At 39.2% G+C, this 27,796-nt stretch overlaps 2 protein-coding genes across 4 annotated transcripts in view; both read left to right on the top strand.

The window, feature by feature from the left end:
• LOC126873116 (coiled-coil domain-containing protein 137) overlaps window positions 1-5,353 on the top strand; it is a 97,418-nt gene extending 92,065 nt beyond the window's left edge. The window contains exon 7 of the transcript XR_007692310.1: window positions 5,217-5,353. The gene's annotated coding sequence lies outside the window, so the exon portion shown is untranslated. The remainder of the gene's footprint in view (window positions 1-5,216) is intronic.
• A 3-nt stretch (window positions 5,354-5,356) lies between these two features.
• LOC126873110 (extracellular serine/threonine protein CG31145) overlaps window positions 5,357-27,796 on the top strand; it is a 93,070-nt gene continuing 70,630 nt past the window's right edge. For 2 of the 3 annotated variants that reach the window (XR_007692307.1, XM_050633647.1), the window contains exon 1: window positions 5,357-7,644. Coding sequence is in view for 2 of the 3 variants with exons in the window: in XM_050633647.1 (XP_050489604.1) it covers window positions 7,181-7,644 (464 nt within the window). In the remaining variant the exon portion in view is untranslated. The remainder of the gene's footprint in view (window positions 7,645-27,796) is intronic. The other variant, XM_050633646.1, reaches the window with a different exon arrangement.

Below are 27,796 nucleotides of genomic sequence, written 5' to 3'. Positions count from 1 at the left end.
AAATTAACATTGAGTTTATATTCTTTCCCAGTCAGAAACACAATTTTAAGAGGAAATTTAATTTTGTCCAGACTTTGGAAAGAAGGAAATTCCTCTTCGCTTGTATCTTCAGTTTTGCTTTACGTTGAAATATCAAATTACACGAACGATTTTCTCAATTTTCCTTTCAATATCATGAAAATCCTAATAAACTGGCTTCAGCTTACAATTATTTACGGTATTCATAAATTTACATAAATTGTTCGAGTCCGAAAGTTGGCGCTCAAAATAGCAAGCTTCAATTTTATAATCGAACGATATTCGGCCACGAACGTCTCGACAGACGATCGAGTCATTGTCCCAGGAACTTGGAAGGAACAACAGCAAGGCAAAGTTCTAAGTAAAAAGACGCTGTTCCATCCATTCTCGAAACTTTCACGAGGCTCTGTGCCTCGAAGGAAGTTGTCACACCCCCAGGGCGAATTGCAGTTTTCCCTCGCAGGACCCATGGATAATGTCAGAGAATCTCGAGATGTACTTTTTATTTTCCATCAGACGCCGGACGAATAATAAACGCGGATGTTTCGAGTGTTACTGCTGGCAACAATCACGAGCAGATTCTATTTCGAGCAAACAAAACGGCCGCGAATTCGTTTTCAAGCTTAGCGACCTGCAGTTACCTCGTTCCGCGCGAAAATTCTTACGTCTTTTCCCTATCTTTCATTTGTCTGCATCCCGACTTGATAGAAAACTCTCCTCTGTGTAGTATCGCGAAATTAATCAAAGTACGTTCGTTTTTTGTGTCTGTTTAAATACGAGTGAGTATCTGTCACTTAAGATACATAGCTGCGAGCTTATTATATACAGAGTACGGCGAAATAACAAGAAATCATAAAAATAATAAAGGAAAATCTTTGTTCAAGTTTGTTCGGTTTGTAATTATCGCTTAATAACCGCGAAATAAAAACTTGCAAGCTTTTGTACATTTGTAGCGTTTCGAGATACAGGCGATTTATTATATTTAAGATTCTTATATTATTGGGAAGGGAATATTAACTAATCGAATTAGCAAATTGCCAAGCGACGGGTTACAGGTTTTTAAAATTTATTTAATATTTTAATTTTACGTCGAACGAGATAATCAACTTATAATTTACGAAATTCATTTACGGTACTTCTACCGTTATCCGGGGCGACTTGTCAGTACTGGTAGCTTTTATATAATTTTGCGAGTAACGTTGTTTCAATTACGCGAGGGACAAATATATTTTATTCTATAAATATTTTTTACAAACATTTTAGCGCGCCTCTTCAAAGGCAACGATATGTCTCTTTATTTGCAAAACAGAGAAACGTATGACCGGAATTAAGAAAAATGCAATTCCAATGGCGTGTTATCGAGAAATGAGATTCTTCCGATTTCAGATGGTCGCACGTGTGCCTTTCCCGAATATAAATACACCGGCTAATTGCCAGTCGGCGCCGATTTCCTGCGATAGCGTTAAAGGCTCGCGTGCTTCCTTCTAATTAAAAATTTCGATTATTAAGCCGAATACACGGTCCCGCGGTAAACCCGATATTCCAGGGCATAATTAGAAAGCATTCGATTAGAAACTACAACTATTCGCGTCGTTGGAACAGTTTCCGAAATTCGAACACATTCTAACGCCGTTAATTTTCTTCTTCTTCTTGCGTCGCTCGCAAGTAACAAACAGTGGCGCGGATTCGTGAAGTCTGTTTATAAGATGACATGATTTGCGGCGCGCCGGTTTGTTTGCACAAATGCTGCTCCATCGTCTAACAGAGATGTTAAAGACGTCTCGTCTAACAGAGAATAGTAACGCTATGCGACAACACACTCTGTCACTTTATAAAGCAGACGTTAGACAAAGTATCGTCAGTCGAAGACAACTCTTTCCTGACTTCCTTCCAAATAATCTCGCGTTTCCTTCAATCCAAGTTAAACGTATATTTCGATCTTCCAATCTCTGTCGGCTAATTTTCCGAAACATATCGTACAATACGATCAACGTTGTGAAAATCGCTGTGAAACGTAACGAAAGTATTTTCCAAGATTAATCGAGAGGTTGATAGACGTACACGAAATGGACCTATATTTCCCTACAGATAAAGGATTGACGTAGGTGCGCCCTAAAAAAGAAAAAAAAAAAGAAGAAAAATTTTATGTATTAAAAATCCTCCGCAAGGATGTACAAAGTAGATAGAACAGAATATCGAGCAGTTTTATTTGCGATTGTACATGCACAACTAAAAGCAACGAGGGCACGTGGCGTGTTACAGGGGGTCAGGTTTTATGGAGGCGCTCTTTCACCCCGATAGAAACGTCAATGGGTTCGGCTATCTTTATTATCGCGCAAGGACACGCGGAATTTCAATGGCGCATTGATTCGCCAGCTGCATCGACCGAGCAAAGAATTACTGCAGGACGTTTTCCCTACGTTTCGTTCTTACGGATGCAAGAGGCTATTCAGATCGAAGATTCGAAAGAAACGACACCGTTTTCCAATCGTTTCGAGGAAGCACAGATAGACGATAAATCTTTGGCCGGCAATCTCCTTTCTCCGGACATTAACACGAGCAGTTTCAAAGAAAACGTGATAGTTCTGTAGCTAAGTTGCTGTTCGAGCACCAATTTTCCATTTTATCTGTGGACGATTCACGATAATGCGTTTGCGTGAGCGTTAGGCCAATATATTTTAGGGAAATGAACAGTTCGGAGCATCGTTGTGTGGAATTTGTAATGGATGAGATTTTTCTGTTTCTCACGGGCATTTTAATCGGTACTTTACATTGTGTTGCGTTTACGTTTGTTGGTAGAAGATGATTTAATAAAGGAAAATTTAAAGGACGAGCGGCGCTATAATTTTAGAAAAGAATTATAATCGATAAGATAAATTATGAATAGATATAACGTACGTGACTCAGCGATATGGTAAAAGATGTTTAGTATAACAAAGTTAGTATTAATATATAACGTAGTTATTATACACAGGTATGAATTTTAAACTTTCTTTCGTGCCCCGTTGTACATGGCAAGTCATCAAAATTTCCAAGTTTCCAGAAACTTTAATCTCTCTTAGGGTACGAAGGCAAACGCTTAATACCAAACTTGCTATTAATTACAACTTCTTGTCTCAAATTTCTCTTCTAATCGTGTAAAGTATCAATTTATCATGGAACTCGTAATAGATGAAATTTTTCTTTCCTCTTCTTTCTTTTTTCCTTCTTCAAAAGTTCTTCAACTAGCACTTTACCTAGATCCCATGAATTTCTAAATTTGCCGTCTCAAATTTGGTACCGGCACTTCTTCCTCTCGTTTGAGACTTAAATTCTCCCCTTTCTTGCCTGTCTGCGAGCACTTAGATACGAACTTAATTGCTTAATAACGAATTTCGCGTCAATTACAGCTTTCTTGATCGAACACCCTGTGTAATCGCCTGAAGGATCAATTTAGAAACCAAGGAATATCCATCGAATGTGGTTCCTAGGGTTAACCACCCCTCGACACGAATATTCGATGGGGGCCAGCCTTCCTTTTCCGGTTATTGAACTTAATGCAGTCAGGTCGATGCGCGATATTAAATTATGCGGTTCGGCGCAACGATGCTTCCGCGATATAAAAGACAGGAAAGGAACGAACCTTTACGATATCTCTCTCTCTCTCTCTCTCTCTGTCTTTCCCCCTTAAGCTAGCCTCCCACCACAACGGCTTTATGACGCGACTTTTGCGATAACTGTAATGGCCACTCTCGCAACACGAAACATGCCATTACCGTCACTCTATTTCGCAGTTGATATCTTTCCTCTTTCAGCCTGCTACGGCCACCTACACCTCGGAGCATCCCCTTAAATGCCCTACCTTGACCCAGTGAATTTCTCGTGTGTATGCACCTGCACAGGAAATTCGATAAAAAGCATTGCGCACTGCCAAGCTATTATTATACCATAGAGCGGTGATTTATTTTTAAACGATCGGAATGGTCGCCGGGGGTTGATGATCGCCGAGGTTGTTCTCCGATGTTTCGCAGTGATTTCTTTTGAGCAATTGCACGAAGGATCGTACTTTTTCTTTTCTTTCTTTTTTGTTCTTTGTTAGCTTTCAAGTTTTATGTAGGCTATACGGGTTTCATTGCGTTTGCAGTAGTCGGCGTGATAATTGGAGTTACATAGATCCCTGTAAACAGATTTCTTGTCTATTTTAAGCACATCTTCTTATACCAAAATTTGATTAGTGGCATTCGCGATTGCATGGAAAAAATTCATTGCAGTGTTAGAAAAACATTAGGACAATTTTAATGTATATAGTTGCACCTATTAAAATGGACGTTTGATAGATTATCGGAATCCACGATTGTTATTCGCGTATTTTAAAAATCGCAGCTCAAAATAATTCAGTGTGTTAGGAGAATATACAAGACAGTTATTATTTCTCTATTAGAAGATTGGAACATTCATAAGCGGGATAACACTATCCTAGCCCTGAGATGTAATTACTTTTAGTTGGTTTCGTATTACCATGTTTGATCGAACATTTGTTCATATGTTACTATAAACCAAACGGAGAATATTGTTCAAACGAGTCGGATCCATTAAATTTGCATGACAAAGTGCAAATATCAAGTTTTATAGTCGTGCATAAAAGGAAGCAGTACTTTGGAACCAAGTAATTTAATAGAGTGTAAACGCTCTCCATCTTCATCTTATTAGAAAAACAATATTCTTTATTCCGAAGCAGGTTAAAAACAATTATTATTCCATTTAGATTTCGTTTAATGTACTAACAACTCCTGACAACATTCTTAGAAAATTCTTAGAAATCTATAATAACGAGACAAAAGTTTACCATTAGGAAAATAAGTACATCAGATTAGGCAAAATTTACTTTGAGTCGGTATATAATATTTGAATAAAAGCCAACGTTTCATACGAACAAATTCAATACACACTGCTGAAAACAATCAGAGGACGTGATACTACTATAAATAATTTCTTCGTACCAATCAAACGAATAAAAACGACGCGATAAATCGACACCTCAATTACGACAATAGCTTAGTTTAAAACAATAATTTAAAAAAATCGTACGAACGCAAGAAGCGTGCGTAAGATTGAAACTAATCCAGAAAACGATGCTGCGATTGTTTTGACCGATGCATCACCCTCTGAGATTCGCATCTGGTCAGCGACCTAACATCCCCGCCTTGTTTATTTTCCAGAACGCGGCGCAGTGGAGTCCAAAGGCTGACAGTATCCAGGCCGACGTCTGAAACATTCCAGAACCCGTGAAACACTCAACAAACATCTCGAGTCTCAGCCAACCAGTGTATTAGTGACTTAGATAAGAAGACTCTCGCCAAAACGTCGACGTTCGCGGAACCTCGGTCAAATCTCGCGATCCGCGCTCGAAATTCCAAGCTTCCGGTGCGTCTCGCGACCGAGGGAAACTCTGGACGAGAGGAGATGTCCCGAAAGTGGTTCCACAGAGAAGACGACACGTTCAAGCCGCCAGACATTCGAAGATAGCGGGTCAAGGTCGCGAGGAGCTCGAACCTCCAGCGTCGTCGAAGTCGATTCCTCTTCGATCAGGGATGAGGATTCGCGGTTCAGGGCACGACGAAACGTCGGTAAGATCAAGCAGAGCTTGAGCGACCGCGTGCAATCGTCGCGCAACTTCGACAGGCCTAAGTTCAAGTTCACTTTCAGAGAAAAGTCAAGGAAATCCGAAGAAAATCCTGATACCTTCAGGGTAAAAAGGAAATCCAGCGAAGAGAAAGAACGTCTAGACGCTCCTTGCTCCAAGGACGTTGAGGAGGAGGCACAAGCACGCTCCAAGCTACACAAGAGCGATTCTTTCCTCAGAAGATTGGTAAGAAGCTCGAAGGATAATATTACCGAAGGGTGCGAGAGATTGGTCAGGAATATTCAAAAGAGTCCTCTTCTACGAAAAAAGTTTCAGTCTACGGACGAAGAGAGACCAGTGGCACCAGTCCGTAGAAAGAAGTCCAAACAGAGACTTCTGGAGCCCGATTTTACCAATAAACAGTCTTCCACGGGTATCGATCCTGAGCAACCTAATAATATTCACGTTTCTGTCGTGTGCCCAAGCGCTGAGCTCATAGAGGATGACTTTCTGCTGGTTCACAAGGAGCCTCAGACTGAAAGAACCAATCACTCGTTGAACGAATCAACAACTAAAATCTCCTCGACATACTTTGTCGAGAACGAAGATTCGTCTAAAAGCGTCTCGGTAGAAGACGTGGAGGATCTGATTCGAACGGAGAACAACCTCCGACTTTTGGAGCAACGTGTTCTCATTAGAAGACGTCTAGAAAAATCCACGAAGCTTCTGGAGGCGCTGCAATCAGGCCAACGAAGATCCTGGAGCGAAGAGAGCCTCGTCCACGCTATAGAGCAGGTTCACCGTAAGTTCCACGTGGGATTCCCCATCTCCAAAGTCTCCATAGACACCGTGACGGTAGACTGCTCGCCTATAGCTCATAGAAGATTCGTCAGACCCATTTGCAATCGCGGAAAGTCGAGTAGCGGGCAGTCAAGGTCGCTGGAGTGGCGGGACAAGGTAGAGTGGACGTCGTGGAAAGCGAAACGATCGCCACCGCCGGACGACTGGCAGGTTCAGAGGTCGCCGAGGCTCTCGTCGAGGCGTGATAGCACGCACGGGTCAGGCGATAACCACGTTCCGGCAAGGAAGTCACGAATACAAGGCGACGAAGTGCACGCGCGGCTCACGTCGCTCGTAAAATGCAAACTTGCGAATTTCGCGGGCAGCGGTGGGGACGAGGAGGAGCTGCGAGACGGCGAGCCTGCGGAAGAACAAAGTAAACAGCGGCTAGTCGCGAACAGGCTGGACGAGAACGCGACTCGTCACCCTTCGACGCCTGTCTGCGAGCCAACGCACGGCTCACGTGTCATTTCTGACCTCAGGATAGAGTCTACCTCGGTGAACGATGCTCTGGGTGACTCAGGCATCGTGACAATTCGCGTGAACCTCGGTGACTTAGAATCTGACGCAAGAGATGACAACCAAGGGGCCCTGAAGTCTGCTTCGGTGATCACAGCTGATCGTGGTAAAAATAACGAGAGCAAAGGTCAGGGAAGATCGGCGAAGAAGAAGAAAGTCATCGGATCTGGCTGCAAAGTTCCAGATTGGAACGACTGGAAGATGAAATTCACAATCAGGATGATTCGCATCCGGGACAAACTGATGCTAGGCCTGAGTGCCTTCGCGATATTGTTCACTATTCTATTGGTGATGGATCTGCAGATGGATCTTGGATATAGTGGACATCATTTAGTACCCAGCCATGGGCGTGTTCGGGTCGGAGACGACCCGAATACCGGTACGATTTATAACTTTCGCAGGAGATATTTGCAACGAACGAATGCAAGTAAAGAGCAGACCAGTGGTGATATGTCCGGTACGACGCAGAATAGTGGAAAGGATGGTGAGAACGTAGGTAGGGAGTCGAGGACCGAGAAGACAGAGGTGCATGATAATTTCCGGGATTTGGTGGACCTCGTGGAGAAAGGTTATGGTGTTAGTGTTTACGAAGGAGTAGCTAGGATCAGTGGAGAAGACCATACGTACAATCCTACGATTGGGGAGATGAAGAAAATCAGTCCAAAGTGAGTTTTTCTTTTCTCATTGAAATATTATATTTTTTAATCCTGTCGTCCTTGGGTCTGTATGACCTGAAATGGATGCTAATGTTTCAGTAGATATTATCGACATATAAATAGTTTTGAAATATTTGATTTTAGCATTCAATGCCATTTTACTATTTTTTGTGTACTCCATTTGTGCTCCATTCGGATAAAATAATAAAAGAAAATAATAAAAGATATCCAGAGGGATACGAAAGTAACATAGTAGCGAAGAGAACATCAAGGTTAATTAATAATAGCTATAATACTCCATTTCTTGTGAAGCACTATTTCATTACTCGAATACGTAATTAGCGTTTAGTATCTGAAAACAAATGACTTATTGACAAACTAGGTCACTGTAATTTTAACGCGACCGAAACAAACCGAAGGTTTATCAATTCGTGTCAATCACGAGCAAACAAATTATCGAAGGGAACGTCGGACATAAAAAGTAGATCGACGTATTCTTAATGAACGTAATTCCAAACAATCGCATGGAAAGCAGATCATCAAAAGAAAAAGAGGGTATCAAACATAATATGACGAAGCGTTATCGAACGTTGAATTGCAGATACATTTTTAGTTGACAGGCGTTTTCCCAGACGACTTTGAGAGTTTTGTTATTTCCACCAGCGATGAAATCCTTATCGACGTTGATAATAACAGAGGTGAGACGACTGGTGAAAATTTTCCATCCTGTAAAAGTGTATACGACGTCCGTAAGATAAAGCGGAATTTCCAACGCGACACCTAATTAACCGAAATACCGTCGAAAGTAGCAAGTTTAAATCTCGCACCTGCTCGGTCCTCGTTGAAATCTCCTAAACCGATTTTCCACGGAACTTCAAACAGAAACTCGATGGTCTTCTTTTTCTCTTTTTTTCTCTCTTTCATTCTTTTTCTACTTTTTTTAGTTTCCTCGTTGGAAAAGTTTCCTCCCTATCGAATAGAAAGCACCGGGGAGAAAAGCAATTAGTGGAATCGCTTAAAATAACCAAAATCGTCGTTCCAACATCGAACCAGGTTTCCAATGGAAAGATGGCCGAAAATAGGGATGAGGAAAATAGGGGAAGAAAACGAAAATTGACTTTCCAGTGTCTGTGTCGTATCTTCATATTTTCTCATAGATATTATATCAAAATAGAACGTTTTATTCTTCATTTTATTCCGCGTCATGTTCGATGTTTATTTGCAATTCTAAGCAATGTATAACACATTTCAATGGTAAAAGAATAAATAGACATTATTCCATCTTTTTCCCGTGAACCCTCGAAACGTAGAAATTGTTCATACGAGAGATTTTTTTGAACAGATTGTTTGTTAGTTTGCATCGTGTGAGTCTGATTTGCGGATGTGTTCGTCGGTAGGTTGGTAGTGTTGGCTTCGATCTGTATGTCGGTGAAATCAAGAACGTTATTACTGTCGTAATAGACTGATAAGAGGCGCGACTGGTGATATCTGGATCATGTTGTTCCCTCCTCGACCTCCAGTCTCGTTCTCGTTATCCGGCGAAATAATACGTAGAACCGAATTGATGAACGAGGATTGAGGTTACGCAACTTCGGACCTATGTTTTAACTGAGGAAAGTAGATTAACATTGGAATTGTTTCTGAAAATTCGTACTTTTGTAAAGAGGATTGAAAAGGTAGAGACGGAGCAGAGAGATTTGTTTTACCTATTGCATCTCATAGCAAATGGTACACGTAATTTGATTATTTTATGTGTTTGGGATTATTTTCTCGCGTTTAAATTTCTCAAAAATCTGTAAAAATAGCAGTCCACTAACTGAACTTTATCGTTCACGATTTAGAGGAATCGAATTTTTCTTCTTGTCGTTTTAATTAATTTTGATTACATCGACGATTAAATTAGTTGCTCTTTTATTTTTCATATCCTTTCTGCTTAATATCATAAAATGAAAAATACTCCCTCGTTTATTAGTTGTAGACTTGTTGCTAATTTTTATCATAAACTTTAACAAAATAGAATTCTAACGAAACCTTCGAGACGTTGCAACTTATTACATAAAGCGCACAGTATAATTTAATTTGTTTCACATTCGCACGATCGATAAATGTTAATTTCATTTTTTAATTACGATATCCATTTATCTTAAATAAAAAATACATAATACAACGGGGGGGGCGGAAATAAAATTTCTTCTATTTATACATTTCGTAAATTAATTACTTTAATCGTGCAAGTCTCATTGTCGACCTTGAGACTCTCACGTTACACGAAACGAAGCACAAATCGATGTTTCTCATATTTTACGGCTTCGATCGAAGCGAAATATCGTAGTCGACCTTGGTGAATGAAGATTGCTTAATCTAAGCCTAAATCGTTCCTGTTGACTTCTTCGAACGCTAATCCATTCTGCTTAAGCGATTTTATTGTCTGACAAGCAAATATCAGTCACGTTGGTATATCGCGTTAGAATGCACTTGGTACATGCTTGTGCATTGTGCTTCTACACATATACAGAACGTGCTCTCTCGTGCAAGCAGGTTGTCCAACGGCAAACGTAATTATACCGGTGATAGAAGGAATCCGCGTGATTCATGATTCTGTGTATGGACGGGTGTGTTCTATGAAATATTTTCATCGCTCAAATCCATTCGACAAGGATCGACGTACACGTGCATATACACGTGGTGGCACTTGACTTGCAAATTCGCTTTTCTATATTTTTTTTTCTTATCGAAACGACAGTTTCGTAATTCATTTGAACTCTTTGATGCATAAAATTTCCCAGAACGGTACAAAGTAGAACACAGTTTATTAGTAGATGAATAGTACGTCTGTTCGATCGTATCGGTGTTTTATTACTTAACTACTCGTTAGGTATATGATCGTACGTTCGAACGTATTATCGTCGATATGCAAAATTTGCACACCGTTGTATGTATCGTAGCATTTATATGCTAATATTAATCAAGTTAATTAAGTTAAATTTCATATCGTAAGAGCACTTTCACATGATTAAAACATTGCTATCGTAAAAATGAAACGTAGAACGTAATAAATAGATTGAAAAATAGGAACGTGTGCAAATATCGTATTTTTCGTAGGCAATGTGTATCACTAAACGGCAATATTATACATTTAACGGTTAGGATATCCAAAATGTTAATTTTTCCTGAAAATTACAATTGCTTATGCATTATGCTATTTAATATTTTTACCACTCATTGTACGCTGTATAAACATAATAAAATCCCAGTTCGATACCCTCTCTTATCGGGTCGACAATTTGCTAATTAATTTTAAATATCGATTTCCTGCAGTGTTAATTAAATCCAAATTAATTTACACGGTTATGTTTTAGTCTGTTAGTGACTGGCCAATCCTATCGATTGAAACACGAGCGTTTACCCGCACGTGGATTTTCTCTTCTTTCTTTCTACCCCCTCGATGTTTCTTTTCTCATCGAGACCTAACTCGTCCCAGCGAGAAGGGCGACTAATTGCCACGAACAATGCACGCGTAGCCAATCGACGTTTCTTTCCCGTTAATTTAGCAAGTATCGATTATTCCCTTTCTTTTTTTTTTTTTTTTCGTTCACTTCTCTCTCTGACTTTGGAACTATTTCAGAGCTTTTTTATCGACAGTCATGGATTCAACGAGTTCAATGCACAGCTCCGAAACTCTAAACTTCGAAAGCATAGTTTCTATTATTAACGATTGGCGAAAAGAAATTTTCTTCTTGGATTGAAAATCAGAATTCGATCCTCGAAATTCGACTGCAAATATTCTTAATTACGTAGTAAATTCGTTCGCGTTTCCTAAAAAGAGCACACGAGGCATTTACTATTCTCACATAAAATCTATCTAATCGAGGAATATCTTATTTATCCCATTTCTTTGTAGCTGCAGGCGTACGTATCTTTACATTTTCTTTTCTTCTTAGCAATTCTTATAACAATCTACCAAATGTATATCAATGAAATATAACTTCTATTAATACGATCTATCTATAATTATTATTAACGAAAAACCAATGAATACCGATGTAATACTATTTTTGAAAAAGATTCCCACAACAAAGAACCGCCTCGGTGAAATCTCTTTAATAGCGATCGTACGAAATTTTCTCCTTTTTTTCTCATTTCGAGGCAAAAAGAAAGAAAACTCGTATCAAATATTCACCGATCCGGAGTAATAAAAAAAGAAAGAAAGAAAAAAAGCTGAGAACAAAGCAGGAATAGGGTGCGTCGCCACGGAGTCAGACTGCATTTTTCATTGCATTTGCTGGTCTAGGATCGATCTGAGGAAAAACTTGTACGGGGAGTACGTAGTCTCCGCCGCGTATTATCACAGTTCTGGACGAGGAAAACAAGGAACAGAGAACGTTTCCCTGGTTGCACGCTGTAAGCTTCCTTGCCTCGATAGACAGCTCTAGTGACCCTAGGGTGTCTAGGGAATAAAGCATTGTTTCGCGGGCGCAGAAGCGTCGACAATGTCTGCTGTTCGGAGGTTACTTCGCTTCTGAATAGGTTACGTGTGTGTATTACTGTGCATATACACGAACCGGATCGTTTACACGGGAACCAACGGCGATACACTAAGCGACAGATACACTTCGTGCTGCTTGAATACTTATTCAAGACCCCGGGTTGAACGTTCGACGTGCAATCGTTCTCTCGAAGCTTCGTCCTGGCGTCGAATGTGTGCCTCGAATAAGAGAGTTGTGGTCTTCCTACGGTGCTTACCTCGAAGACGAAGCTGCTTCTCAAGTTTCCCTCTTTCGTGACAGGTGTTTCGCTTAGGCGCGTACCTAGAATACCCGATGATTTTCCAACATCCTCTGCTCTTAGTGTAATTCCAAATACACAGAGATACAGGGCTTGGTTAATATTCCAAGGTTTCGACGAGTGTTTGCTAATTTCTGGGCCAGAGGGTTACGTCGAGTTACTTCTGACAGAGTGAAATCACGCATCACAGGATTGTTCTCTTTTCGCACACGCTCTTCCACCATGATTTCTACGAGATAATTCGTGGTAATTTTAGGGCCAGAGAATACCGAATAATATTCTAACCTGCTCCCCTCTTAATGTGGTGTCAGAGGAGATACGGGTGGTTGGTTAATATTCCAACAGTTTCCACGAATGTTTGCTAATCTTAGGGCTAATTTTAGTTGAGTTACGCGGCGAGGGAGAACTCGTGTAGTAGGGTTGTTCTTTCTTATTTTTCTTTTGCATACGCTGTTCGAAAATGATCTCGACGACTATGCGGCAATTTTAGGGGTAGAGAATTCCGGATGAGATCCTAACATCTTCTCCCCTTGATGTAGTTTCACAGGAGGTACAGGGGGTTTGTTAATATTTGAAGGTTTCGACCAGTTTGCGCTAATTTCGGAGGCAGAGGGTTACATTGAGATACGTCGTGAGGGTGAAAATCGTGTAACAGGATTGCTCTATTTTTGCATATGCTGTTCGAGGATGATTCCGACGAGTACGTAGCAGTTTCAGGGGCAGAGGGTGAATCGCGTTGCGAGGGTGAAATCGTGTAATAGAAGTGATCTTTTTCTGCACACGTCGTATATGTTCGAGGACGAACTGGCTTTATCGCGAATGGAGTACGTGGAATTTTTTATCAAACGAACGAATAATTGTTGAAATTCTCTAATCGAATGTTCTTTAATCTTTTTAATCGATTCTTACTAAAACGCTGCAGTTACGATTGTGCTGCGTGATGAATACGGCGAAATGCTTTTTATCGAGAGAACATTCTTTCTCGACTCTCCGTTTGGTTGATTCAAAGGTTCACCTAAAAATCTATGAATTATTTTGCGATTTATTATAGATTTTATACATTATTTTATACATCACCTGTATCATAGGTTTCACTCGTTAACCGGTTTTAAAAATCAGTGTTCTGTAGATTCCATCGAGTGTAATGGAAGAATCTACTAACGCGTTAAAATTACCAGCGAATCACCATAACTGAACGAAAGAAAAAAAGGAGAAAAAAGGAATAAGATTCATGGATGCATTACCAACTACGTTCAGAAACGGAATACTCTATAATTCCCCTTATGAATCATTATCGCCTAAACCAAGGAACTCCGCAAGTGAATTATCACCCTGCGAGTGAAACAAAGAAATAAAAAGATCCATTAGCAATAAATCACTCCCTATCCCTCCCAAAATCGAATATTCTCGCATTTTACCCCTCCAGTTGTTGATTCTACAGTTTCGATAATCCAGCTTTAACTATATGTTCAGAAAATCAACGTAAATTCTGCCTGAAAATCCGCGAATAATTAAGAGCCAACTCGTAGACTTTGCAGAATATTTTTTAATCCCCTTAACAAAAATTATTCCCAAGCGTTTGCCAAATTCATTGCCTCCGCCGAAGAACCCATTGAAATTATCAGCGGCTGATAAGAGAGAGAGAGAGAGCGGACTGACGGTGCGCACGGAGGTTACTTCCTGTCACCTGAATTCAGGCCTGGCGGACTCGACCGAGTTGCGGACGATGAATTATTTCCGAGCAAACATCCGGCTCACCTTGGCTCGGCCACCTTTGTCATCTTCGGCCTGTAGACTCGCAGAGACCCTTTGTTGCGTCGTACGCTCCTGAAGTCACCGATGTTTGGACCCGGCTCGAAAGTTCCTGTCGATGAATCGATACGACACACGCGTTAACTCGGCCCCAATAATGCGCTATTATGCATGTTTGCCCGCGCGTGTACACACAGACGATCGGGCGAATGTATGCGCGCGCTGCACGCTATTATACACATGTAAATGCACCGGTAATAATGTGTACATTCGCGATGCCGTAGTTTGGTAGGCGTTCGCGTGTACGAATGCTTGCTCGTGTGGCGGACGCAATGGATATACAGGGTGTTCGTTGTAACGGTGGCCGATATTTTTCTGGGTTTTCCGCTAATTGGACGATAAAGCGATTGGAACGGAAGTCGAGGTTCGTGCAGACGCACATGCAACGATTTTAGCGGAGTGACGAGCCATCTGGTAACTTACTGTGCGCGGAGTGGCGCGGACGTTAGAACTTGCTGCACCACTCAGTATCAGTTAATCAAATCTGTAACTAAACTGTACTAGTTGATTTTACGGTAACTGTAGGTACATTTCCTGCGCGCTAAACTATTTCGTAGTAAGTGGCTACTCGTTGCTCGGCTAGATCAATGGGTTCGTCTAAACGAGCTTCCAGTCTGTGCTCGGTTAACGTCTTGAAAGGTCAGCCTGAAATATAATTACTTTTCCAGTTAACGTATGAAACAGAACCATTGGAACTTTCGAAATTAACGCGTAAAACAAACTGATGCTACGTAGTATCTGATTGTATTTTCTACGTGAATGCACGCAGTGATCGTATTTGTCGCAGAGTCGACCTCTTGCTCGAACGATGTTCGCATGGTTATAATAAATGTGCTGTTTTGACCTGTCAATTTAGTACAAGCGACAAATCTGTCTATTATCAGTCGGATGAAGAATGTTTTTATAAAGTACAACGTGGTTTCAAGAGAGCCTTAACGCGATTATAGCAATCTTTTTGCCGACTAAAATCGTCTAACAGACAAGTGTAAAGAGATGATAGGTTCATTTGCAAAAAATTCAAGGTTACCTTGAAAAGTCATGAGAAAAGAAAGAATCGACAAAAAATTTGCTATAATCACATTGAAGCTCTCTGGAAAGCGTGCTATCCTCATACGAACATTTTCCATCGGACTGCTAATAACAGAGTCATCTCTACCGATCACGATTCGTGGTTCACCCTGTACATTGCTATTGTCCGACCAGCGTAGAACGAATGCACGCGACTCACATACGCTTTAGGCTCATTTCTTTGAAAAGTTATCGCAGAAAATTACATAGGACTTTGAAGTTTCTGATAAACGAGAAATCTTCTGGCATTTTCATTATCGCGATTTGTTTCCACCTGGGAACTGACAATTAGTCGCTTTCTCACGTTCGAAACAGTTTTTCTTAAGATTAGTAGAAATGCCTGAATAATTATGGCGACCATTATGGCGAGCAGCATATATACCGCGGTGTATCATAAATTTGAACGAAAGGGGAATTGCCGCGATCGATGAAGCTAATCGACCACCTCGTCGCAAGATCGTGAACAATTTCTCTTTGGTATGGAGCGTTTGCTATTCCCGTGGTGATTCCCTACGCATTGGTGCACGACAGGTGTTTATGTGGCTCCAGCTGAGGTACGCGAATAGCGTGCAATTACCGTGTGATATCTTCGTTACAGACAGTTCCGACCTCTTGTGAATAGAATCTTTAACGGTAGAACAGCGTGAAATTAACAGAAGCTTATACGACCAACCATACAACGCGATTGAAGTACACATAAAGCTTCTATTTAAATTAACAGTGAATTATACAACCAAGAAAAATACGTAATCTGAAAAGCAAGCCTTCCTTCGTATCTTTTACCAAAGGTCGTTCGAATTTTTAAAAATGCATCGTCGTAAGGGTGTATCAAATTTTAATAAAAAATTATGAATTACCTATTTTTTCTTTTTTCTAACTTTATTCTTAGTTTCTAAGAAACTTTAAATCACATCGTATTTATATTAACTCGAAATTATACTCTCCGCGTAGTTTTATCGAACGGATCTATCAGATTTAACGTCAGCTTGTGATTTTTGAAAAAACGTTAAAAGATTACATCATTGAGAAATTATGTAATCATCGAAACAGAGATCAAATCGATACCAATGAATTTCCGGATGAACTAGAAATACCGGTTGTTCGAACGAACTGGATCTCGAATCGGTCGAGGAAAATGGTGTCTAGTGAACAAAACCTCGTACGTTATTTACACCCAGTGACAGCAACACGCGGAAATGTAGAGCTTTCGAAAGTAACTTTCTGTCCTATATCGTTCGTTTCCCAGAAGAATCGCGGACAGTAAAGACGCAGATAGATGTGAAAGTAAGAAAGCGAGAGGAAATGGAGTAAAGAAATTTTGTGATAGACGCTGGAAATGTATCATAGGCGTTCAAATCGATGAAAATATTGAACATAGTGTGGAGAAACCTGCTTAGTCGCGTAAATAATACAAATGATATATGGAACACGATGAAACTCTATGCATCTTTGTAATAACTGTACTCTTTATATTTCCTTAACGCGTCGAGAACTTTTTGCAAATATTCGTTTAAAATGTCTTCCTAGATAGAAGAAATTCATATATATTTGAAGCTCTTGGTATATTTTAAAGGAGACTTCATTAACTATCGTAATTTTATTCGCAGATTATAGGATTATCAAATCCATCAAAATATCAAGTTTCAGATGTTTCGGTTTTTTAATTTATAAAATATTCAAGTGTGTTATTTTAGGTTCCCTTTAGAATATTTTGCTAAGAATCTACACGATATTTTTCATTGGAATTTGACACATTTATTCCTCTATGTCAGTAACGTTGACAAACTCTTTTTGAGGTGAAATCATCAAAATCGACATGGTTCTTAACCAGTTAGCTGTTTTTGACGAGTATACTCGTCATACGTAAAAAGTAGTTACAATTTGCAGTAAATTACAGTTATAAGATTAGAAAATAAAACAGTCATTTTATTACAACTTGATTCTATATTACAACAACCACACGTACTGTATGGTGACGAGTATACTCGTCATCGCTTGCTTATTGCGACACATTTTAGGTACAGACTTTTCAAAGAGGTAGCAACAGCTAGCTGGTTAAAAGTCTCATGACTACTACGATTCTGGTCATTCTACTTCGTCGAATTAAAAAGAAGGAAAATATTTAATTAAAAAGGTAGTCCACCGAATTCCAGTCTTCGTATCTCTTTACACCGAGTCCCACGACAGTGTCGATGAAATTCCAAAATGTTCCGTATAACGTGCATATGTCCAAGCGTTCGTGTACTTTCGCGAGCCATGTGTATCTATCTTAAATCCAACAATCTTGTCGATACCAGAGACAACAGAGTGGAAAATTGTTCGCGAAAAATCAATCTGCCGAAAAACGAACGAGTTGGAGCGGTGGTTGGCCTAATATCTCAGTCAGTTACAGAGTACACCGACGAAAACCAGCTGGTTGGGAAAGCCGGGTCTCCCGCGAGTCCCCAAACGACAAGTGTTCCAATCTCTCGAACGTTTGTTTCGATTCTCGACGGGGCAAACCACTAGAAATCAGGATTCCGTGAGTCGCAGAGAGCTATGTTCGATTAATTTTCGTCAACTCGGCCTTTCGACCTCGAGTCGCCAGGATTGCCTTTTAAATCGTCGGATCTGGCCAACGTGAAAAATATCCTGCAATGTTGGCTGCCGTGGAGAATGTACAGGTTGCATGCGTGATGCAAAGAAAAACGAGCAAAAGGAGAAAAACACGAGGCCACGAGTCTGGATGCTCACGGATGCTCTCTGCAACCTTTACGATATATTTTCCCCCCTCTTTCTTCCACGTCTTTTTACGAGAAGTATCCAAATGCTCGTTTTCTTTTTAATAGGATGCGATTTAATTGCAGAATATTCTGATAAAATCGACGTGTTATTATTGCATTCTCATAACTGAAGTAAGTCTATGCAGTACAATTGGAGACATTTTTTTAGCAGAGAGAAAGGACTTGTGTGACTTAAGACTATTTTCCAAATTTGATTTCTTTCGATTATCGTACGATCTCAAATGTAAGATCTCAGAAAGCTTTCTATTTTTTCGAACTAGTATCGTGAAAATTCCTGAGCAACGAAATAGTATTTGTAGAGAAGCCTGTATGTATGTCCCATCCCTTAGTTGTTGAGAAAACTGAATTTGCAAGCATTGTAAGTACCAATCCTGTTTGTCTCTAAATGAAATACTTGTATGAAATCAATATATTTGTTCAAAATATCCTTTTCATTTTCTTTTATTTTCTTTTTATTTTATGAACATATGTATATAGTGGGAGTGATGGATAAACGTAATATATACTATAGAATAGATATTACCAACATGGTAAAAAAATGTAAGTACAGAAGTTATTAAAATTCGTGGCGTATCAATTTCAAATTTTCTTCCGTCAGTCATTATATTTCAAAGAAATGGAACGTATAGCGCTTGAAATTAAAATTTCAAAATTTTAGTCCCTGTCTCAATTACCTTGCGGTTTCATCCTTTCAGATTTCGCTACAATTACCGGGCACGAATGTGTTAGATCGTAATTCCAAACAGAGTACAAGATAATTTTCTCCTGAAGATTCGAAACTTTGCCAAAACTCTTACTCCGTCACGTTGTTAATATTCAGATAAATCTACATGAGAAAGTAGAACACCAAAAGGTAGAGGGGCAAGCGATTCTCTTAGTAGAAAACAGCATCAAATCTCGTTGAATTTGGAAAGGTAGAAGGGTTTCAAGCCGTAGATGGAGGCTTTGTTGTTTGAAGGCGTTTTCGCTCGTTGTCGTTAGGTCGCTTCCTTTCTCGTCGAATAATTGCCATTGCTAACGAACAGAACGCCGCTTTGTCACGGTAAAATCGCGACACTCGAAACTAGAACGGATCCATTTCGACGGTACGCGTCTTCCACTTCCGGACGGATGTTACTTGTTCCGTGATTTTCACGCGGTGGTTGTCACCACTCTGTTTCACCGATAACTTTCCAGGAATAAAGGGATCCGAAGTGACTATCGATTGCTTTGACACGATATTGAACCTTTGACGTTCGGTATTTCGTATACAACGTTGTATTCTAACGAGTTATTAAGAAACTGATAGAAGATATATAAATAATAGATAGAATGTGGATAGGTTTACGTAAATTACATTTTTATGAGCGCTATTGAAGAGATGAACCCTACGTGGAGATTTGTTTCGCGTACAGACTGTCTCAGAAATCATGGTACGAGCGGCCGCATAGCGATTCTATATGTAAAAATAAGTCGAAAAAGAAGAATAACATTTTTTCGTTTAAGGTATCGTTTTCGAGAAAAATAAGTTTGAGGATCCGTCGGGTGCGCGCGTTCTGATTGTGAGTTTCGAGATAGCCGACTTCTTTTTTGTATGTGTTGATATGATTTTGTGTGTGTGTGTGTGAACGTGTCTGTATTTGGAATGGTTTCACGAAGAAGGATATTACTCTATTTTTCTTTAGAACTTTAGTACTTTAGTTATATTGTTTAGAAACCTCGGATACCTCGAAACTTACATTTAGTGCACGGACACCCGACTGATTTCCAAATTTAGTTTTCTCAGAAACCAAGCATTAATCGAAAAAATGTTATTCTTCTTTTTCAATTTATTTTTGCATATAGAATCACCATCCAACCGTTTGTACCATGCTTTCGAAGACACCCTGTAGGTATCTGTAAGTGGGTCGCTTCTTAACCATGAACTTTTATATTTATGGCAAAGTTAATAAAATCAAATGAATTTCAGTCAGGCCAATTTTAGTACTTGCAAATATATAACACAACTTTTCCCAACTGTTCAATCAAGATTTGCTTTTGAAAGAGTCAAGCAAGGTTTTCTGCTTCGACGTTAAACCTCGAAAATCTCTTTTCAGGGTTTTCATATTGTTCAGCGTTGGGCGTCTTGGGTCTCTTTTAATCTTCGGCTTTTGAGTAGCTCAATTAGTGTCGCGCGGTAAATTTGAAGGAAAAAGAGGAATTTCTTAAGGAAGGAGGGGATCGAATTCCTTTCGGATAAGAAATTCAAGAAATTGGCTGAAATTCAGAGAAATTCTCTCGCTAATCGATAAACGAGACTTCTCGTTAATTTTTTGCGATCAAGTTGAGATTACATTTGGCTTAAACGTAGATTCGAGTTAAGTATCAAATAAAAAAGCGATTATAATTTATGTTCGACTTTACAGTGCATTATTAATGCTATTCATTCGAAAGTTTCAACTATTACATAGTATGCAACTATACGGTTAACTGGTGCAGAAGCGTCGAATCAAAATGCCCCAGCTCCACTCTACATACGCATATACGAGACCTAAAAGCTTCATCTCTCTGAAATCTCGTAAAGCGTAAATAAAAAACAAAAAGCTCTGCACAATTCGACGCATTCCAACGCACGTGCGTGTCTCTGTCAAAACAAAATTTATCTGGCGCGTCCGAGCCGCAGCACGCTCCACTTGCACTTGCACTTGTACAAAGTAACAGCGAGTCTGTCTCTCAACTGGCTAATCGAGAGTCTGGTAAGCGAAGTTAACAACTGGGGGTCGACGGAAGTTTCGAATCGAACTGGCTGTATCCCGACGCGGTGAACGGGGTGGAATCGTCGACTCGGCTGGAGAATTCGTCGAGACGTCGTAAACAAGAGGCAGCCAGCGTGCAGTGGAAATTATAAATGAGCCGAGGTAAACAAGCGGCGCGAGGCGAGAAAATGGCTTTTCCTCGGGAGAAATGCACCTCTGTTTTCCAGGGCGGAACAGCAACGTCTCTCAGCCTAGCTTTATCCTTGTCTCTCCTTCTCCGGCACGCTACTAAAAACTATATATATATATATATTTCCTCTTTCTTGCACTTTCGGTTTCTCCGTTACATCCGACCTGCGACTCGTTCCACGGTGGAAAAAGCCACCAGTGCGGTCGAACCGATCCTCCAGGTCCATCGATTATTCGACGAGGCTCGTCCTTCGTGCGGAAAGCTGGATTTCTCTCTGCTTTCCATTCACCGTTACGTTCCTCTTTCTTATTTCTATCCTTCTTCCTCTTCTTCTGATTCCTTACCTCTTTCTTTTTGCTTTTTACTTGGTCGTCGTCTTCTTTCCGGTTTCTTCGTCCGTCTTGCTCTTCTGCTTCTCGTGGCTTCTTCTGGCTCGGGAGAGGAAAAGCTGTTTGAAAGCTTTGCAGATCTCTCTTCTAGAGAGACGCTCTTGAATCGAATCGCTCGAGGGCAAGAGAGATGGAAGGACACATCTCGGTTTGTAGTACCGACTGACGAAGAGAGAATCCTAATTAGGATCGGGTCGAACGGCGACATTTAATTAACGGAAAATCAATTTGCTTCCGGCGAAAAAGTAGCGGCAATCAATTTGCATTGTAATTAATCTGGCAGGATCGATCGGTCTTGACCGCGTTTTCCTTTCTCCCTTTTCCTTTTTTTTCCTTTCTCCCTTTCTCCCTTTTATTCGCGCGATCATTTGCGCAACCGGGACCAGTGTTTTTACAATCGATTCCACTCACGAAAAACTTTTGTTCGGCTATCCCATCTCGACGATCAACGCTCTTTTCACGAGCCATCCAGCGTCTGGTTTCCCACCTTTGGGACCTTGATCCTCTCCCCAGCTCCCTTCCAAATAAAATCGAATTTGTTTCGTGATTAAAGGTGGCGAGTGTTGTTCAAAGAACTGTTATTTCTGTTCTTGCTACGAGGAGATTCTTTTCGCTAGTAAAACTGGAAGTTGTATCTGGGGAAAAAATAGGTTATCACAGTGATGTAAAATACTTCGATTTCTTCATAAGATCGTAAGATCGCTAGATGGAAAAAGGAATAAATTTTCGAGGAAAATATCGAAGACATTCTTAAAATTCCTCCCCGTAATTAAAATATGCATCGAATAGAATTCGAGAATACAACTATTGTGTCATAAAATCAAAAAAAGTAATTACAAACGAAATGTTGACGCAACTGTATTATTATGTATCTTATTTACGACTGCGTCAAGCATCTTTTACGACCATTAGCGATAAACAAAATAATATAAAATAGCGTAAAATGCAACAAGTCAAGTTGCAAACTCAAATAGTACTATCCATACATTTTGAACGTGTATCGTATACGCTACGATACAATAGAATTAACCTAAACTTAAATTAATAGGGCACAGTGTACGTACAGAACTAAGCCAGTAGCTCACAGTATCACAACTGATGATGCAAATTAACATCTTTGATTCAGCACGTTTCAATCTCGTTTCCAAAGACCAAGTTTAATTTTATATTGAAAAATGTTACCGCCATTAAGATGATTTATGGACAGAGTGCAGTTACAGTGATCGTACTGGTTTGGCTCGTTCTTAATTACGAGATAAGAATGTGGTTGACGCAGCATTGTTTCTGAACCAATTTTATTCGACCACATCGCGAAGGCTACCGCATTATCGATGGCTAGTCCGTCACGTGGAACAACTATTGACGATACTTGGACTGGAACAAAAGCTCCGAAGAATCCACTTTACCTTCCTCTTAGATGGCCGAGCGTCTGTCAGTTTCCCTTTGTTTTGGCATGAACGAAAGCTGTCGTCTGTGTTGAGAACGCGGTCTTATCGGTGAGGAATAAGTTTGCCCACGTACTGCCGCGCGTTATGAAACGACCCAATAACCGTGACACCATTTTCTTTCCTTCTCCCCTCGGCTCCCTGTGAATTCGATTGTTTTCTGACACGGCGGCATCCATTTTGGCATTCGACAAATTTATGGCACGCAATTCCACGCGAATTCCTCGCTCGAGGGAGAAAGTAAAATTCGCAGATGCTTTGAAATATTTCTACGTCCCTTTCGTTGTCTTTTCTTTTTCTTTTTTTCTAGACGAGTACCCAAATTTGAAATTAACATGGGAGAAAATTGTGCACGCGCGCGCTTGTAGATACGAGACGGAACAACTATGAAATGGCTGCTCGTGGTTCTCGTTGTTTATGTGGGAGGAATAAAGCGTATTTGCACGGGAAATAGGAATGTTATGGCTGGATTGAGAATCGTTTATAGTCGAGCGGGGCTGTTTGGGAATACAGTTTGCTGAATAATTTGTTACCTTTCTCTCGAGCGTCTTTATTCTTTCGTCTGACGTAAGTCCAAGCTTTTTATTTATTCTTTGTTATTTGACAATTTCATGCTTGCGTTGCTTTTCCGTTCTCTGCGACTGGTTTCTACTATAACTAATTTAAGTAACTAATTTTAGGATACTTCAATCAGTAGTATCGTACGATAACCACATGAGCTTGCGATGGGATATTTTTCGGTGATTATCCTGTCACGATATATTTTAATTTCACCTTAAATTCATTTCAAATTAACTTAAATGTGATAACTATCGATATAGCGATTAATTAACTGTCTAAACACTTTGTAATTTCTGTGGAACGTCTTGTAATTTTGTATACGTATTTTCAGATTGGTTTCAAGTTTCACCAATCTTAATTACAGTATATAATACTCGTTTTAGTATAATATATAATCTATAATAATATAGCATAGTCTAATTACGACCTAACGTCAGGATAGTAGTAATGAAATTCGAAAATGTTTAATAGAAGACAAATAACATATTCATAAAAGATTTCTACAAATGTTGGAATATTTTAAATATATAATAATTTATTTATATAATATATAATATAATATAATTTTTGTATAATAATAATATATTTTAATATTATAAATTATTTCCTTCTTTTGAGATCTCTTCTAGTTAGCAGTGTAACGGAAGTTAATAATCCCAGATTTATTCCTCTATGCTCTTCGTTTTAAAAGAGAATCGAAAGTTTTCGGGGAAAGGATTATAGGCTGGTGGTCTCTTTTTTCTTTCAATTTCCTAAATATATCTTTATTTCCAATAAAATTTCTATACGCATGTTCAGATTGGTTTCAAACTTCGCCGATGTAATCCTGATAATCAGGTCTCGTTACAGTACCAACGACATTTCGAAGTGTTTTACATAACACGCATAATATAATAAACGAAGAAAAATAAGTTCATCGAATTTCGTAAGTAGAAAGAATATTCTACTTCGATAGAATCTTGGTTTTTTCGTGCAAGTTAAAGACAGTGGCGCAATCGCTTGTTAATGCAATACTTGCAGACAAATATAGTAACCGCGTATCAGAGATAAACTTTTCCGGTTCTCCAGAAAGACCTATCGTCAGCTAAAAGGCAATATCGCGTTTCTGCGGCTACGAGCTCGTTGGATGCTGCGAAAACATTTCGCGTTCAAAACTTGATGCATCAGTTACTCTCTTTCTCTCTTTCTATCTTTTTTTTCTACCTGCCTTTTACCGTCCAACTTCACGCACATACGCTCGCATTCGAATATATTTTTTCGTATATTTTTTCTTTCCTCTCTATCGTTCACAAAGAAATGTTTCGTCCGTTCAACGACGCGTAAATGCCGGTCAAAGGTTCCTTTGTTCCGAAATTCGCATGCATATTATCGTAAAATGAAGTTTCACGGGTGCGAACAGTTGCGCGAATAATTTCCTCGAATGAATAAATTTAAATAAATTCGAAACGCGTTCCATGGATCTTCCTGAATATGAGAACTTGGAAAAGTTCCTTCGTCTTAACGTCTAGGTGCAAGGTAAACCTGCACTTTTTAACATGTATCCAGTTCGAACAATTCGTGACGAAAGTTAAGAAAGATTCAAGTAGAATTAGACCGTTCGTCATCTATAATTTCAGCAGTTCTTCTCGTGAAAAATTTCTCATCTTTCTCCTCTTTTTTTCTTTTTTGCAAATGTATTTCTTCAAATAGATTTTCACTGTTCTCTAGGGTAATTAATATTCAAATAGCTTTTTGCATGCTTCTTAGGATGATTAAAATTCGAATAGTTTTTATATATAATAATACGATGAAAATCATGCTTCTTAGGGTGATTAAAATTCGAATAGTTTTTATATATAATAATACGATGAAAATTTAATTCCTTGTCAATATTATAGAAGTTAGGACATGAATATAAATATTCTAAAATATATTAAAATATTCGAAAATATTCTAAATATATTCAGCACATAGAGACAGAAAGTGTACGTTTCAGCTACGATTCTTTCTCAGATATATGAGAGATATATTGTTTCATCGATGAATTTCCATGTGTCTCCTTAATTCTCTTTAATGTCCGTTTAACGACAGCAGCTTGTTTACGCGCGTGTATTCGAACGTTTCTTTACTTGATAAATGTTCGTAATGAAGATGGAACCAGCTCTTCCGAGAACCCAATAGTATCGTCGTTTAAAATTGTATTTAATAGTCTCTCGAGAAATTATACGCCGCGATTATTTTTTAAATATATCGACGAAGATAAGACGGATTAAGAATAGGCAAGAACATGCTTAAAATACGAATACTGGAAGTTCGAATACGAAATTCGACTGGATAAGCATGAAAATTAAACGCAGTCGGGACAAAAATATCTACGGACTGATTGACGCTTGTAGTCCGATAAAGCTATTTGACTTTTTCTTTAATTCTGCGATCATTAATAACGCAGTGGTTGTCGAGTATATTTTTAGAAAACCCTTTCAAATACGAGTATACAATTTTTCGTAATGATTAGGTCACTGTGGACATTTGTGCGCCCATAGAAAATTCAAAATATAGAGAATAGTGATTTTTTATACAATTACTTTGTCACCGGTTAACATCTCTATATGATAGACGTTAAAATGAGAAATACACGATTCATATTAAATTCGGATAATTTTCATAGCAAAATTGAATAATTTATAGGAAAGCATCCAGTAATTTGTAACATAGAATCGGTAAACGTAATTAAAAATATAATTAGAAATATAATAAACCAACCGATCTAGTCAATTTATATTTTCTAGAGACAGTATTTTAAAGAATATCGAGTGTCTTTAAAAGTTCAAGATTTTTCCACGGTACTCTTTGCGTTACTCTTCAAACCAGTCGAAAGCCAAATTTTTTCCATCTCCGGTTCAACAGTATCTGTTTTCATATCGAGCGGAACGAGGTTGACAACGAACACAAGAAAAATGTGCTAATGGCTGGTCTGTCGAACAATCGATTGCGTAAGACTATAGAGGAGCAAGTCTCGCCGATCAAACAGATATAATAGACCAGACAGGCAGGATGTCGCGTGGCGGATGTTGCCTTCGTTACATAAATTTCCGATTTGTCATCGTTTCTCTGGTCTCACCGGCAGAAACCTGTTCCGCGGTGTTGGAAAAATGCGCGCGCTTCTTAGTTGTTTATTTGGTTAATTTTTAACCACTGCCTGTAAATGGAATCTAGCCAAGATACGACTCCAAGTGCGGTAGTTTTTGTGAATTCCATTGGATGCTTGGTGTTTTCACGTGAGATCCAGTTGCTGGAATATTTCTTCTTCTTATTATTCGTTCAAATAATAGAAGCTCGCGTTCAGATAAATGGATTCAATCGCCAGGAATTTACTCAACCATGCGCTAACTAGGTAAAATTTCGTCTCGATAAATGGAGGTCCGCCGTGCTTCGACTGTCTAACGTCCAATTTTCGTAGGAAAAAAAGAAGAAAAGACTAAAAAAATATTGCTAGCAAATTTCTATGATTTCTTACTGCGCGGATATCGAAGGACACGTTTTACGTGTGTGTTATGTGCATTATATAAAACATTTGACACTCTCATTATCGATATAATAAAATTGATCAGATTTTTAGCCAATATAAATATGGCAAATATATATTCAGTAAAAAATTGGTATCCCATCATTGAACATATAACAAGCGATAAACCACTATAGCTTCGTTATATATCGCGTTACTGATATTACAAATTATTAACTGTTTAAGTCCTCTGATAATCTCTGCGAAATATATCTATGTATATATTTGCAATACACGACTTGTACCTTTTTATATATTTTCAAATTCGTTTCAGATTTAACCAGTACGATCATGGTAGTTTTATGGGGCCTCGTCACACCGCTAATTAAATTTCAAATGCGTCGTACAAAACAACACACGCACATAAAATATCCATAGAAGGTTTGAACAAACGTTCCGTGTGTTATCATATCTACGAAGAATTCCGATACTTGATACCGTCTTGGCTTTATTTTCTATAAAGCTTAAACATCGTGTACGATAAAGCTTTATCAAACATCCAAACGAATAACATTTCTCGGCAGTGTTTCGTTCACGAAACTCGAGGCCCATTGGGTAGAAGTATTTTAATTACGCGGACAGCTCGCAAGATTACATTTCCATCGGATGCATAGCATTTCACGGTAGGCGCGGATTTGTTTTCCATGATCAAATTAAGCCGCGTCTTCCGGCTGGTCGTCGTAAATATACCGCCCTTCTAATTACACTGTGTTGCCGAGATACGTTTAATGAGAGACGTGCTCCACCGACCATACACACGATGCATCGTTTTGATAAACGTTCGAGTACCGCTTTTTTCTTCCCATTTCCCACGCACCTCTTCGTTAATATCGTTTCTTTACAATGTAACATCGCCAGTTGTTGATTGCG

The sequence above is a fragment of the Bombus huntii genome, chromosome 14 (genome assembly GCF_024542735.1).
Source record: "Bombus huntii isolate Logan2020A chromosome 14, iyBomHunt1.1, whole genome shotgun sequence".
NCBI classification, from domain to species: Eukaryota; Metazoa; Arthropoda; class Insecta; order Hymenoptera; family Apidae; genus Bombus; species Bombus huntii.
This window is presented reverse-complemented; position numbering and strand designations above follow the sequence as displayed.